The sequence below is a fragment of the Littorina saxatilis genome, linkage group LG11 (assembly GCF_037325665.1).
Source record: "Littorina saxatilis isolate snail1 linkage group LG11, US_GU_Lsax_2.0, whole genome shotgun sequence".
Lineage (NCBI taxonomy): Eukaryota > Metazoa > Mollusca > Gastropoda > Littorinimorpha > Littorinidae > Littorina > Littorina saxatilis.
Window position 1 is genome coordinate 40,305,518 of NC_090255.1, and position 14,215 is coordinate 40,319,732.

At 43.6% G+C, this 14,215-nt stretch overlaps 1 protein-coding gene across 1 annotated transcript; it reads left to right on the top strand.

Annotated features, from left to right (window-relative positions):
* Positions 1-1,095: 1,095 nt before the first annotated feature.
* LOC138980732 (uncharacterized) lies at positions 1,096-13,865 on the top strand. Its single transcript, XM_070353637.1, has 6 exons — positions 1,096-1,116; positions 2,352-3,071; positions 3,620-3,822; positions 6,366-6,851; positions 11,981-12,336; positions 13,007-13,865. The coding sequence occupies exons 1-6, from the start codon at positions 1,096-1,098 to the stop codon at positions 13,414-13,416; spliced, it is 2,196 nt and encodes a 731-aa protein (XP_070209738.1). The 3' UTR covers positions 13,417-13,865.
* The last annotated feature ends 350 nt before the right edge of the window (positions 13,866-14,215 follow it).

A 14,215-nucleotide genomic window follows, 5' to 3' on the forward strand; every position in this document is an offset into this window, starting at 1 on the left:
ACACAGTCAGCACTTGTTGAGATAGCCCAGTCAAGTCATGGAGTGTGCAGTGTGACAGTGTACCTTGTGGAGACAGGAAGTTTTGATTCGCAACCTCCTGTATCCGGGTTGGTTTCGGTTGTGTGATGGCAGAGTAAGTCTCGCCGTCTGTGTGGCCCGTTTGTCGTATTTAATGGTTAAAAACATTGTCAGCACTCTCTAATAATATACGATATTCATGTGCTGCAGATGAAGTGCATTCTTTTGTACTAGAAACTTGCATTCTCCCAGTAAGGTCATATATTGGACTACGTTGCAAGCCCCTGGAGCAATTTTTTGATTAGTGCTTTTGTGAACAAGAAACAATTAACAAGTGGCTCTATCCCATCTCCCCCCTTTCCCCTATCCCATCTCCCCCCCTTTCCCCGTCGCGATATAACCTTGAATGGTTGAAAACGACGTTAAACACCAAATAAAGAAAGAAAGATGAAGTGCATAACATACTTGTTGTCTCAGTGTCAGTGTCAGTGTCAGTGTCAGTGTCAGTGTCTATGGTGAAGATCTAACAACTTGTGGCAAACACCGTGTGTTCTGATTTCTCAATGTGCTGTTCATTTCTTCCATTGTGACAGAAGTACCCGGATGTATGACGGAGGAGGCTGGAAAGATGTGAAATTGTCAGTAGCGATGTGAGGTGACTCTCTCTAAAAAGAGACTTGTTCTTGTTAGTTAAGAGCTTCACTTCATTATTTATTCAAGAAAATCGTGTGACTGAAAATCTCATGAAAGTTGTATAGGTAGAGTGTTCTTGACAGATACAACTTAAATGGTTTCCGTCGACTGGTGCTAAATGCACTCAGTGCTACAGCGAATGCAGCTTTACAGACAATGGAATCAAACCCAAGATGTCCGTCGCGATATAACCTTGAATGGTTGAAAACGACGTTAAACACCAAATAAAGAAAAACCCAAGATGTCATCTGTACATTACCTGCCATGGTGCATGCTTAAAAAGATATGGAACGAGGATCCGGACAATCTGGAATTACCGTAATGCGAGGTTCTGTGAAGTCACTTGAACACTTGTCCTGACCAATTGTCAGTGTTGATCGTAGGATGGCACAGCAAGGCGCAAGTGTAAGTATGACGGATTTTTTCACACAGTGCAGTTACGAGTACCATATACTTATTGAAGCTTTGCAAACAAATATTGAGACTATTTTCATACCCCAAACTAAAGCATTCATTACCATGTCATGTCATTCACACTTTCTATGTCACGAAAGGTGCTTAACATGGCTAGCTTGCACAATTTTCGGATCACAGATTTCTTTTAACTCCGCCAACGTTACAACCACTAAGAGAAAGGTACCCCCAACTGCAAACACATTAGGTACCACTGACGAAATGACGATAATTCAAATTAGGAACAACTTGGCAATTCTACATACAAGAAGAAAGGCACACACATTCTCTACCTATGTTTTTGTTCAGCTATCTTTCGAATGTTGTGTGTTATACTATTCGTACTGGTACAGGTGTCGATTGCATGAGTGGTCAACAACAGGAGGGGGGGGTGTCTTTCAAGCCAGAGTCTATTGCGCTTGATAGTACGCATGTAAGACAACATTGATATTGATGGACACGGGGCAATGTAATAGCAACGAGATCAATTGAAATGCAACGTTGTTGGAACCAGCATGTACCCCTGCATGGCCTTATCACTATAGTATGTTGGTTATGTTTGGTCATAGTATGTTTGCTTATGTTTGGTCGTTACCTTGCCTGTGCGTGTATTGTATGTTTGGTCGTTTTCTTTGCCTGTGCATGTATAGTTTGTTGGTTATGTTTGGTCGGTTTCTTTGCCTGTGCGTGTATAGTATGCTTGGTCGATGTATGTATTGTAAAGCGCTAAGAGTAGACATTTTTCTAGAATAGCGCTATAAAAGTTTGCATTATTATTATTATTATTATCACTCATTATTAGAGGCTTTTAGATGGTTTCCAACCCAGATACAAATGTAAGGATGCCAATGCCACATATCATACACTACTTATTATCTTTACTCCAGGCCTCAACTAGCGTCCTTGGTGCCGTGCTGATCTCAGCACATAACGGATCAGATTCTTTCTGATGTTCAAGTCACAACGTAACATTACCTGTTCTCACTGATCTTACCTAATCTCTGAAACAGTATGGAAAACAGCTAGAAACAAACTGACGTGCCAGTGGGCCTTTATCAACATCATAAACTCAATACTGTGAATGTGAAAAGATGTAGTCCAGAGACCTGTTCTTATCTGAACAGAGTAGGGCATCAATTTCATCATTTCTTGCCTTCACTGTTGTTGTTTCTCATCGTTTCCCACAGGGTAGCCAGGCTGCAGGTGTCAGTCAAGGTTCAGCTCCAGCCCACCCTGACAGGACTTTCTGGCGAGACAGGGTCAACGAGTGGTACCCCAGGTGGCGAGAGAGGACCTACTTTGTCCCTCCGGTCATCATGTACCGGACAGACCACGACACTGTTCAGGTGGCCGGAGTAGATGTCCGAGTTCCTAGACCTCCAGTGTCCAAGCCGCTCCGCGGTGCTGCGCCAGCCCTGCAGGAGAGTGAGGTCTTGGACGATCAAACTCAGCAGCGAGTCTTGCATTGTCTCCGCAAGTTGTCTGAGGTGCAGAACGAGGTCATGTTTGTTCTCTCCAATCTCCGCTTTGAACACTACCTCAGGGAACCTTGCTTTGCGGCAGCTGCCAAAACACTTCCCAGACCCGTCGACCTGAAGAAACAAAACCAGGACAGGGGAGACTTTGACATTCTCATCATACACAGACATCACGGAATCCTGGCCTGTGAAATTAAAGCTGTCGGTGCAATGTTTTCCTCCCTGTCTCTGACAGAGCAGCAGCAGCTGGACCGGATAGAACAGAAAGTGAAGCAGGCGATCAAGCAGCTAGATAAATCAGGTGACGTGTTAAGTCATCTCGTGTCTGACATGCCCAGCCCGCCACCAATACAAAAGACGCTGATACTTCCCAACGTCTCCACGACTCAACTCAGGCAGGTCCTTGACAACTCTCCCCAGCTGTTACAGGTACGGTGTGCATTTGATGCTCTTATCGCTAATTTGAAAGGATTAAAGTGCAGGATATCAATTTCTTTTTAAATGATAAGTAGAAGCTTTCTGTGCTATAGTGATGGACGAAGGGAGGAAAATACTATATATTGTGTCTGAAAGAATCACTCATGTGTTCCTGTGTTTTGTGTGTGTGTGTCCTGATAATTCATTTAACATTTTGGAACTTACTGCCTAGTGGTAAGGCATCCGCCCCGTAATCGGGAGGTCGTGGGTTCGAACCCCGGCCGGGTAATCTAGTGGCTGCTCCGCCTGGCGTCTGGCATTATGGGGTTAGTGCTAGGACTGGTTGGTCCGGTGTCAGAATAATGTGACTGGGTGAGACATGAAGCCTGTGCTGCGACTTCTGTCTTGTGTGTGGCGCATGTTATATGTCAAAGCAGCACCGCCCTGATATGGCCCTTCGTGGTCGGCTGGGCGTTAAGCAAACAAACAAACAAACAAAACTTACTGTCATTTGGCGTTTTTTTCTTGTGTGTGTTTGTGTGTGTGTGTGTCAATCACAGGACGTACGTCAGTGCCTTGGAGTGCAGGGGATCACAGATCCCGTCCCCATGTGTGTGACGTCACACCAACTGTCAGACATAGCGTACCCTTATGACGTCACTGACAACATCATTCAACAGCTGGGACAATGGTGGCATGCCCGGATGTCAGGGATGGGAGCTGTTTCTTTGTCTGATGACATGTACCTGGAGTTGTTGGCACGGTGAGTTCATGTACAGGGTGACACAAAAAAACCGGTCATCACCAAAAATCGAATAAATTCAGAAATTTTATTTAGATCAACACAAAACTTCAACCACATTAGGTCAAGCCTATGTAGCAGACATCCCCAAAGTGTCAAGTCTGTACTACAAAAACTCTTTGTTTCACTGGCGCACAAACATGTGCTCTATATGAGCTCCCCGGCGCTGCAGGCACACTTGGATCAGGGGGCAAAAAAACCGGTCACCTAAACTTGAATAACTTTTGAAATGATTAATCAATTCTTTTAATTTTTCAGATTTACCAAGTAGAACCAATGTTCTATGAGTGTACCAAATTTGAGCTTCGAAATGACATGGACTACGGAGGAAAAGACATTTATAGTGGAGGCATATTTTCGGCTGAAGTCAGCTCAGTTACAATTCAAAGAACGGTTCGGATGTCGTGAATTTCCTGTCCACTCAATGATCCACAGATGGGTCAACAAGTTCAGAACCCATGGGACTGTGCGTTATCTCAATGGTAAAGACACTAACAGGCAATCACACTCTGGACGACCGATATCATCAAGGACACCACCACATGACCGTTTTTACATTTAGTCAAGTTATGACTAAATGTTTTAACATCGAGGGGGGAATCGAGACGAGGGTCGTGGTGTATGTGTGTGTGTGTGTGTGCGTGCGTGTAGAGCGATTCAGACCAAACTACTGGACCGATCTTTATGAAATTTGACATGAGAGTTCCTGGGTATGATATCCTCAGACGTTTTTTTCATGTTTTTGATAAATGTCTTTGATGACGTCATATCCGGCTTTTCGTGAAAGTTGAGGCGGCACTGTCACGCCCTCATTTTTCAACCAAATTGGTTGAAATTTTGGTCAAGTAATGTTCGACGAAGCCCGGACTTCGGTATTGCATTTCAGCGTGGTGGCTTAAAAATTAATTAATGACTTTGGTCATTAAAAATCTGAAAATTGTAAAAAAAAAATAAAACGATCCAAATTTACGTTCATCTTATTCTCCATCATTTGCTGATTCCAATAACATATAAATATGTTATATTTGGATTAACAACAAGCTCTGAAAATTAAATATTATATAAAATTTATTATCAAAATTAAATTTTCCAAATCAATTTAAAAACACTTTCATCTTATTCCTTGTCGGTTCCTGATTCCAAAAACATATAGATATGATATGTTTGGATTAAAAACACGCTCAGAAAGTTAAACGAAGAGAGGTACAGAAAAGCGTGCTATCCTTCCCAGCGCAACTACTACCCCGCTCTTCTTGTCAATTTCACTGCCTATGCCGTGAGCGGTGGACTGACGATGCTACGAGTATACGGTCTTGCTGCGTTGCATTGCGTTCAGTTTCATTCTGTGAGTTCGACAGCTACTTGACTAAATGTTGTATTTTCGCCTTACGCGACTTGTTTTTTGTGTCACCCTGTACAATAGCTACTCCTACTTTGTCGCGAAGACATCAAAATGTTAAGTAGTCAGTGTGAGAAAGGAAAGAGATGTCGCGTGACATCAGCCAAGTTCCGTGTTGGACGCTGGCGTCCTGTCTGGCCGAAAGACACAATTGGAGCCCCCCCCCCCCCCACACACACACACACACGCACACACCCGATGAAGATGAGAAAATGTCATGCACTCTGTCAGAAATTCACACATGTGACACACATTACGATGCCCGATCAAGTAGAGGTGATATAATCTTGAGAGTGTGTCCTTACACAGAGTATGAATTTATTTTTACTGACGGCTCTCTCAAAGACGATTCAGCTGCTGCGGCAGCAGTTTCTAACAAGAAATTACATCAACCATTTCAACTCCGGCTCCCTAATGGTTCGTCGGTGTATTCGGCGGAACTTAGGGCCATCATCTTGGCATTAAAATTAATTTATCAATCCAGACATCAGTCTTTTTTGATTGTATCTGATTCGCTTTCAGCTCTTGAAGCGATATCCACCAGAAAGTTTACTCATCCTTTTTTAGTCGACATTCACGACCTTCATACTAAACTTATTTCTGAAGGCAAGATTATCAATTTTATGTGGGCGCCCAGTCATATGGGCATACACGGCAACGAGGTTGCTGACAAGGCAGCAAAGGATGCTCTAGATTTGACGGTTCCTCGTCTCCCTGAGCAGTCTGTTCCTTTTACTGACTTGCGTAGAAAGACACTTTGTTACAGCTTAAAACTCTGGCAAGACCGTTGGTCTGCCTGCACGGAAAACAAATTGTATATTTAATCTAAAAATGTGCAATGATTAACTTGTGGGGTCCTGATTTGGCCTATTATGGTCCGCTGGACCCGAAAAGCAACAGCTAACTAACTAACTTGAGAGTGTGTCCACCTGTTCTACCTGTTACCGTGGAGTTATCATGAAAATGTGCCAAACCAGTTTTCGCTATCATTATCTTTTCTTTTTTTTAACGTACCAATTCAAGTCGGTTACAGCTATATTTGATAACCATCCACACACACCATATTTTGAGCAACATTTTAATGGCTGCTACATGCTGTCTGTAGCTTCAGCGGCCCGGCGACCACGGTACAAGTTTTCTGCAGTGTGAGGCCACGCCTTGCTATGGATCTCGTGAGAACTGAGGGGGAGGCGGCGTCTGAGACAGGGACACGTTTCTCTCAACTCATGCTGACCCCTCAACAAGTGTCCGTACATCACAGCAATCAACCGCTCATTTTCCTTTCGGGGCCTCCTGGAGTTGGAAAATCGGTGATGTTAATCCTCAAAGGCGTGGATTTGCTGCGTCAGGGCCTGCACGTAGATGTGGTCAGTAGTAAGACTATAAGCCTTGCAGCAACACACAGCGCTGTCTACCAACTACAACAGACAGCAGGACCAGCAGCTGCTGGGCGGATACACCTACATCACTTTGATCTTGTGCATGGAGTACAGCAGGCGGTTGATGATGCAGTGAGGACACTGGTGGAGGCGGCCAACAAGCGAGGAAGTCAGGGACTCTACGTCATCGCTGACGAGGCGTGGACGGGCAGGTGTGTACTTGTTGAAATAATTTCATTCAGAAGTTACATTCACAGAGAACTAGGTTACAGTGAGCTGTAGCTGACACTGTTATCAAACGCTGGATTACCACTTCATTTAGTTTGTGTATCTACTGATAAGGGATGCACTTATTTTTTACAAACACAAGGTCATTTTAGTGAGAGAAATTCAATGTTTACGCCCTCACGGCAAAGCCATTAGGGGCATGTTCCCGGGTTTTAACCCGACTTTAGATGAGATACACAAGTGTATGCGTGTTTAGGTGGTATCAGCCATCTGCACTTATGGCAGAATGACCGAGGGGGTGGGAGATGGATACCGTCTTTGTGTCTGCACATAAGGTTGACCTGTGTCCGTCCCGGCCCGAATTCGAACCAGCGACCTTTCGATCACAAGTCCAGTGCTCTACCACCTGAGCTACCCGGGCCCCCTGGTCATTTTAGTCAGACTATAGCACGTTTTATTTGCTGACCACACACGACTCATTGAGAGTCGACAAGACGTCAAACAACGGTCATCTTGATAACTTGAGTCTTGCTAAGCAGTGCAGAATTTCCTTCATGTCTTCCTTCATTCCTTCCTTTCTTTCTCCCTTCCTTCCTTTTCTCTCTCTTCATTCTTGTCTTCATCAATCCTTCCTTCCTTTCTCCCTTCCTTCCTTTTCTCTCTCTTCCTTTCTCCCTTCCTTCCCTTTCTCTCTCTTCCTTTCTCCCTTCCTTCCTTTCTCCCTTCCTTCCTTTTCTCTCTCTTCCTTTCTCCCTTCCTTCCCTTTCTCTCTCTTCCTTTCTCCCTTCCTTCCCTTTCTCTCTCTTCCTTTCTCCCTTCCTTCCTTTTCTATCTCTTCCTTTCTCCCTTCCTTTTCTCTCTCTTCCAGGGGTCCTGATTTGGCCTATTATGGTCCGCTGGACCCGAAAAGCAACAGCTAACTCTCTCTTCCTTTCTCCCTTCCTTCCCTTTCTCTCTCTTCCTTTCTCCCTTTCTCCCTTCCTTTCTTTTCTCTCTTCCTTTCTCCCTCCCTTCCTTTTCTCTCTCTTCCTTTCTCCCTTCCTTCCTTTCTCCCTTCCTTCCTTTTCTATCTCTTCCAGGGGTCCTGATTTGGCCTATTATGGTCCGCTGGACCCGAAAAGCAACAGCTAACTAACTCTCTCTTCCTTTCTCCCTCCCTTCCTTTTCTCTCTCTTCCTTTCTCCCTTCCTTCCTTTTCTATCTCTTTATTTCTCCCTTCCTTCCTTTTCTCTCTTCCTTTCTCCCTTCCTTCCTTTTCTATCTCTTTATTTCTCCCTTCCTTCCTTTTCTCTCTCTTCCTTTTCTCTCTCTTCCTTTCTCCCTTTTTTTAAATTTTTTTTTTATTTACATTTACCCTCTCTCTCTCTCCTCTCTCTCTCTCTCTCTCTCCTCTCTCTCTCTCTCTCTCTCTCTTTCTCACACTTGTCCACACAACATCTCTCTCTCTCTCTCTCTCTCTCTCTCTCTCTCTCTCTCTCTCTCTCTCTCACTCACTCCCTCCCTAGTCTGTCTTTCTCTGCATCCACTTTCTTTCTCTTCGACTTGTCTGTTTTTTTCTGAATTTTGTTCTTCGGATTTTTCTGTCTTCTTCTTTGTTCTTCTTTTTTGCTTCCTCTCTCTCTCTCTCTCTCTCTCTCTCTCTCTCTCTCTCTCTCTCTCTCTCTCTCTCTCTCTCTCTCTCTCTCTCCTCTCCCCCATACTCTGTCGGTCTCTCTCTCCCCCTCTCTCCCATAGTCTGCCAATCTCTCTCTCTCTCTCTCTCTCTCTCTCTCTCTCTCTCTCTCTCTCTCTCTCTCTCTCTCTCTCTCTCTCTCTCTCTCTCTTTCTCTCTCTCTCACTGTCTCCTCTCGTTCTATCTTCTCTCTCTCCACCTATTTTTTTTATACATTTTGTCCTATATTTTCTTCCGTCATCATTTCTCCTTTTGTTACCTAACGTTTCTTTATTTCAATTTCACAGATAGCAACATAATATATGCGAGTCACAAGTCAATTATTTTTCTTAAACTTAACTCTTTTTCAAAAATACATCCGATCTCTAAAGGGGTACCGTATCTATAAATACCTATGCACATTTTTGCAATCAAGATCAGCAAATTGACATAGTTTGCTTCAGCGGATGAAATAGAATTCCTTTTAACTAGGCCAAATAGGGCATCCCGCACATCAACATGAATTCTTTTTGAACAAGCGGTGAAGAAGGCTTCCTCAACAAGATTCCACACTTTGCTTATTTTTATACAATAATAAAAGAAATGTTCGATATAATCTGTCTCTTCTGTACAATGTGTACAACTAATACTCTCAGCAATGCCCATTTTATACAATATAATGTTCGTTGGATAAATGTTATGAGTTATTTTCCAGTGTAGCAGTCTCAATCTTACTTCTTTTGATGCGTTGCTTGCTATCTGCCAAATGTCCTTGTTTATTTCAATTCCCATCTTTCTTTTCCAGAAACTGACTGCAATAGTGTCAGTTTGATAAGCGTCTACCATTAATTTACGAAACTGCCTGGGTTTAAATGTACTTATTTTTTGATAATCCATTACCTTCATAGCTTGTATTCCATTATCATTCATCTTCAAAAAAAGGGATGCTATTGCTGTGCGAATTGCCCCATATTCAAATAGTCTTGTTGGTTTATGCCCAACTCTTTCACAAATCCTGTGAAATGGTAAAAACATATTATTCTCGTATAAATCCTTCACATAGCATATATCAGATGTAACCCAATCACGTAGAAACATTGTCTTGCCACGATAAGCAATTAGAGAGTTATTCCATAGGCATAAATTCTCCAGCTGGGTCATTTTTTTTCACGCATGGTAATATCTTTTCATGGTTGTCAAGCCAACATTCTAAAACGCTTTTCCAGAACGTGTTTGTAATCAATCCCAACCCTTTAAATAAGGCTGGTTTGACGTTTGCTTGAAAGCAGCATAGATTTTTTCCGAGTTTGGAGAACATACTGAGTGGAATACTTTTCCAAGCTTCTTCGTTTGGTTGCAGTAATTTTGAAAACCATCCAAGTACAAAGGATTTTTGAAAGTCACCCAAGTCAATCATATTTAGGCCACCTTTACTTGTTTCCTGGCACATAACTTTTCGTTTTACCTTTTCATAGGCTTTTGTGTTTGAAAATCTTTTTTTCCAAATGAATCTGAAAAACATTGAGTTCAGTTTACATATGATCTTTTCGGGTATAATCAAAGCTTGCAAAGCATGTGTTAATTGAGGGATCAAAAGTGATTTTACAAGGCAAATCTTTCCCATTATACTGCAGTTTCTCTTAGACCACTTAATCATTGTGCTCTGAATATGATTAATTTTTTCCGTCCAGTTTTCTTCGATTTCCGAGGCTTCTAAATTATTACTAAAATATATACCAAGAATTTTGACTTTTGATTTCCATCTGAAGCCACATGGCTGCTCCTCAGAGTACTTCTGTGAACCCAACCACATGGCCTCCGATTTCAGTCTGTTCACAGCCAGTCCTGAGAACTTGGAGAAATATGACACCAATGTCAGAGCATTTTGCATATCATCAGTGCCTTTCAGAAAAAGCGTAATATCATCAGCGTACAAGATCATTTTCAATAGTCTTTCTTGATTAGTACTATTGGCTGATGGCAAGAATACCCCTTTAACTGACTGATCTGCCCTCATCTTGACTGCCAGCAGCTCTAAGGCGAGCACGAAGGCCATTGGTGAGAATGAGCAGCCTTGTCGAATTCCAGCGTTCATTTCTATAGGCTCTGACAACCACCCCATATAATTTACACAACTTACTGTTTCGTTCATGAGCGTAGTGACCCATCTAACAAAAGTGTTACCAAAATTGAAGCGTTTAAAGGCATACATTATGTATTCTTTTGATATTGTGTCGAAAGCAGCTTTGTAGTCTAGAGCTAGGAGTAGCCCTGGTTTGTTCGTTTGTTTGAGATGTGTAATTATATCATCAATCATTCTAACTGCTGTGCTACTATTTCTGCCTTTCATAAAACCAAACTTTCTCCCTTCCTTCCTTTTCTCTCTCTTCCTTTCTCCCTTCCTTCCTTTTCTCTCTCTTCCTTTCTCCCTTCCTTCCTTTTCTCTCTTCCTGTCTGTCTTCCTTCCTCTTATCGAATGTGGCCAGTCTCTACACACTGTGTGGCTGACATTGTCCCCTGTCCTGCAGGTTTTGTGTCTTCACATCAGCGACTGAGTCTGCAAGTGTTTGTGCAGCCACCACATTGCAGGGACTAAGCTCTCCTCTTGGATCCAGCCACCACATTGCAGGGACTAAGCTCTCCTCTTGGATCCAGCCACCACATTGCAGGGACTAAGCTCTCCTCTTGGATCCAAACAGCACAGTACAAAGCATTCTAACCCACGTAGACACATACACAAACACGCATACACACTGACACGCGCACGCAGATATGCACGTGGGTGGGAAGGTGAACGCTGATAGTTGGGATGAACCATACACAATTCAGTGAAGGGAAACAATCGAGATAACCTGTTCAGAGTAGTAGTTACAGCGTTTGATTCCCTTGTTCGGTGTCAGCTAAGATCCGGTTATTTGTGCATGCGCACGCGTGTGTGTGTGTGTGTGTGTGTGTGTGTTGTTGGTGTGTGTGTGTGTGTGTCTTTTTGCCTCACTGTCTGTTATGTCTGTGTGTGTGTGTGTGTGTGTGTGTGTGTGTGTGTGTGTCGGTCTGTCTGTCGGTGTGTATGTGTGTATGTATGTGTGAGTGTGTGTGTGTGTCCTTCTGCCCCATTGTCTGTTCTGTCTGTGTATGTTTATGTGTGTGTCTGTGTGTGTGTGTCCTTCTGTCTCACTGTATGTCTGTCTTTCTGTGGGTGTGTCTGTGTCTGCGTGTGTGTGTTTGTGTGATCGTGAATGTGTTTGTATGTTGTTGTTTGTGTGTGTGTGTGTGTGTGTGTGTGTGTGTGTGTGTGTGTGTGTGTGTGTGTGTGTGTGTGTGTGTGTGTGTGTGTGTGTTCAGATGTGTAAAAGCTGAGGTCCATCAGGTTCTGGAACTGTATGGTAAAAGAAGTGAGCACACTGATATAGAAGTCTGAAGAAGATATGTTAGTCTCACGCTGTTCCAACTTGTGTTCAACAGTGAGTTCAAAGCCCTGGTGACCGCCCTTCACCACAGAGTGCCCCGCCTCGTCCTGTGGGCTGCCGGCGTCTTCCATGGCTCCATACCGCCATTGTTGACTGAAGTCATCCTGACACAGCCGCTCAGAACTCCGCCCTCCGTCACACGACAGGTCCAGCTGTCTGACTATATGAGACGTGGAGATGTCCGCGGGTACACAGCAGCCTCGTGCCCGCCGCCCTGTGACGGGTCTGCCCCGCTCTACCGGTATCACACAGGGCAGGGACACAGCGCTTGGGATGATCCATGGGACTGTCGGGCGTGTGGAGAGGACGCTGCAAAGTTATTGACAGAGGATCTCCATGTCGGTGTTACAGGTGTGTGTGTGTGTTTGTTTGTTTGTGTGTGTGTTTGTGTGTGTGTGTGTTTGTATGTGTGTGTGTATGTGTTTGGCTGAGTGTGAGTGGACATGGCCGGTTGAGCAAATTTGTATATGCTTTTGTTAGTGCAAGCCCGTTTAACTGAATTTGTGTATGAGTGTGTACGTGCTTACGGCATACGTGTGTGTGTGTGTGTGTGTGTGTGTGTGTGTGTGTGTGTGCGTGCGCGTGCGTGCATGTGTGTTTGTGTGCGTGCGTGCGTGCGTGCGTGCGTGCGTGCCTGCTGCTTGACTGTTCATACACGCACACGTGGAAATTCACAGCAAATTTGTATATGCTTTTGTTAGTGCAAGCCCGTTTAACTGAATTTGTGTGAGTATGAGTGTGTTCGTGCTTACGGCATACGTATTTGTGTGTGTGTTTGTTTGTTTGTGTGTGTGTGTGTGTGTGTGTGTGTGTGTGTGTTTCTGTCTGTGTCTGTGTCTGTGTGAGTGTGTGACACGCCAACAATGTCAAGAAGAAGGATATACATGTAACAGAAAATGTAAACGATTGGGAAGTGGTCGTACTGTCATTCAGGTCTAGCACTAATTTAACAATGAATTAAAATTCCGTTTGACCAGTGTTTACTTGACAAAGTAAGAATACGTTTGTGTGTTTATACCAGTTACAGGACGACCCTCCTACACCAGTCAGCCTCCGCTACAACACCGTGACGTCTTCGTGTTATGCTCATCGTCAATCCGCTCTGTGCGTGACACTGACGGCTTTGTGGTAGGACTGCGGCAGGGCGGGCTGCCAGTCACTGTGCTCCGGTCAGGGGATCATGGCGCTAAGGCCAACGTGGCCACCATGTCACGTGACCAGGTGGTGGTGGCAGAGGATGGTTCTGTTCGTGGACTAGAGAGACGTGTGGTGGTGTGGGTGCAGGGAGACAGGCCACGTGATGGTGGTCAGGGAGACAGGCCACATGATGGTGGTCAGGGAGTAGATGAGCACTGGGGCAGACTGCACTCAATGTCTCGCTGTACTGGTCAACTAGTGTGTATCATGCTGCCCCCTGAATCACCTCCATGATGATGATTATGATAATTATAAAATGATCCAAAATTACGTTCCTCTTATTCTTCATCATTTTCTGATTCCAAAAACATATACATATGTTATATTCGGATTAAAAACAAGCTCTGAAAATTAAAAATTATAAAAATTATGATGAAAATAAAATTTCCGAAATCGATTTAAAAACAATTTCATCTTATTCCTTGTCGGTTCCTGATTCCAAAAACATATAGATATGATATGTTTGGATTAAAAACTCGCTCAGAAAGTTAAAACGAAGAGAGGTACAGAAAAGCGTGCTATGCAGCACAGCGCAACCACTACCGCGCTAAACAGGTTCGTTAATTTCACTGCCTTTTGCACGAGCGGCGGACTACGGTCATTGTGAAAAAATGCAGTGCGTTCAGTTTCATTCTGTGAGTTCCACAGCTTGACTAAATGTAGTAATTTCGCCTTACGCGACTTGTTTTATGCTGCGGTCACGCATGGCTGGGCATCGCTGTACCGCACTTATACAAAAAATATACAGCGTGTTTTCAGGCTTAGTAATTTCACAAGTTATACTCAAATGAATTCAACTCAATCATTTGTCTGTAAGAATGCGAAGTCGTTATTGTTATGGACGTAAGTGAAGAATCCTATGATTGGTTTTAAAACTCTTTCATCGCATAACGTCTGAACAAATATCTGTACAATTTGACTCGTTGTACGTCTCGTATGAAGGCTTTATATTTTGAAAGTTTCAAAGCAAACAACCACGTACCCCCCGCGGGTTAGGGGAAGTCCCATATTGGTTGGGACGAGAAAGAATTTA

What these genes read in the sequence shown, in the direction of transcription:
- LOC138980732 (XM_070353637.1), top strand. Translation starts at nt 1,096, where the DNA reads ATGGCACAGCAAGGCGCAAGT. An exon ending in TGGCACAGCAAGGCGCAAGT is followed by an intron (nt 1,117 to 2,351) that starts GTAAGTATGACG and finishes CGTTTCCCACAG; the next exon opens with GGTAGCCAGGCTGCAGGTGT. An exon ending in GACGAGGCGTGGACGGGCAG is followed by an intron (nt 6,852 to 11,980) that starts GTGTGTACTTGT and finishes TGTGTTCAACAG; the next exon opens with TGAGTTCAAAGCCCTGGTGA.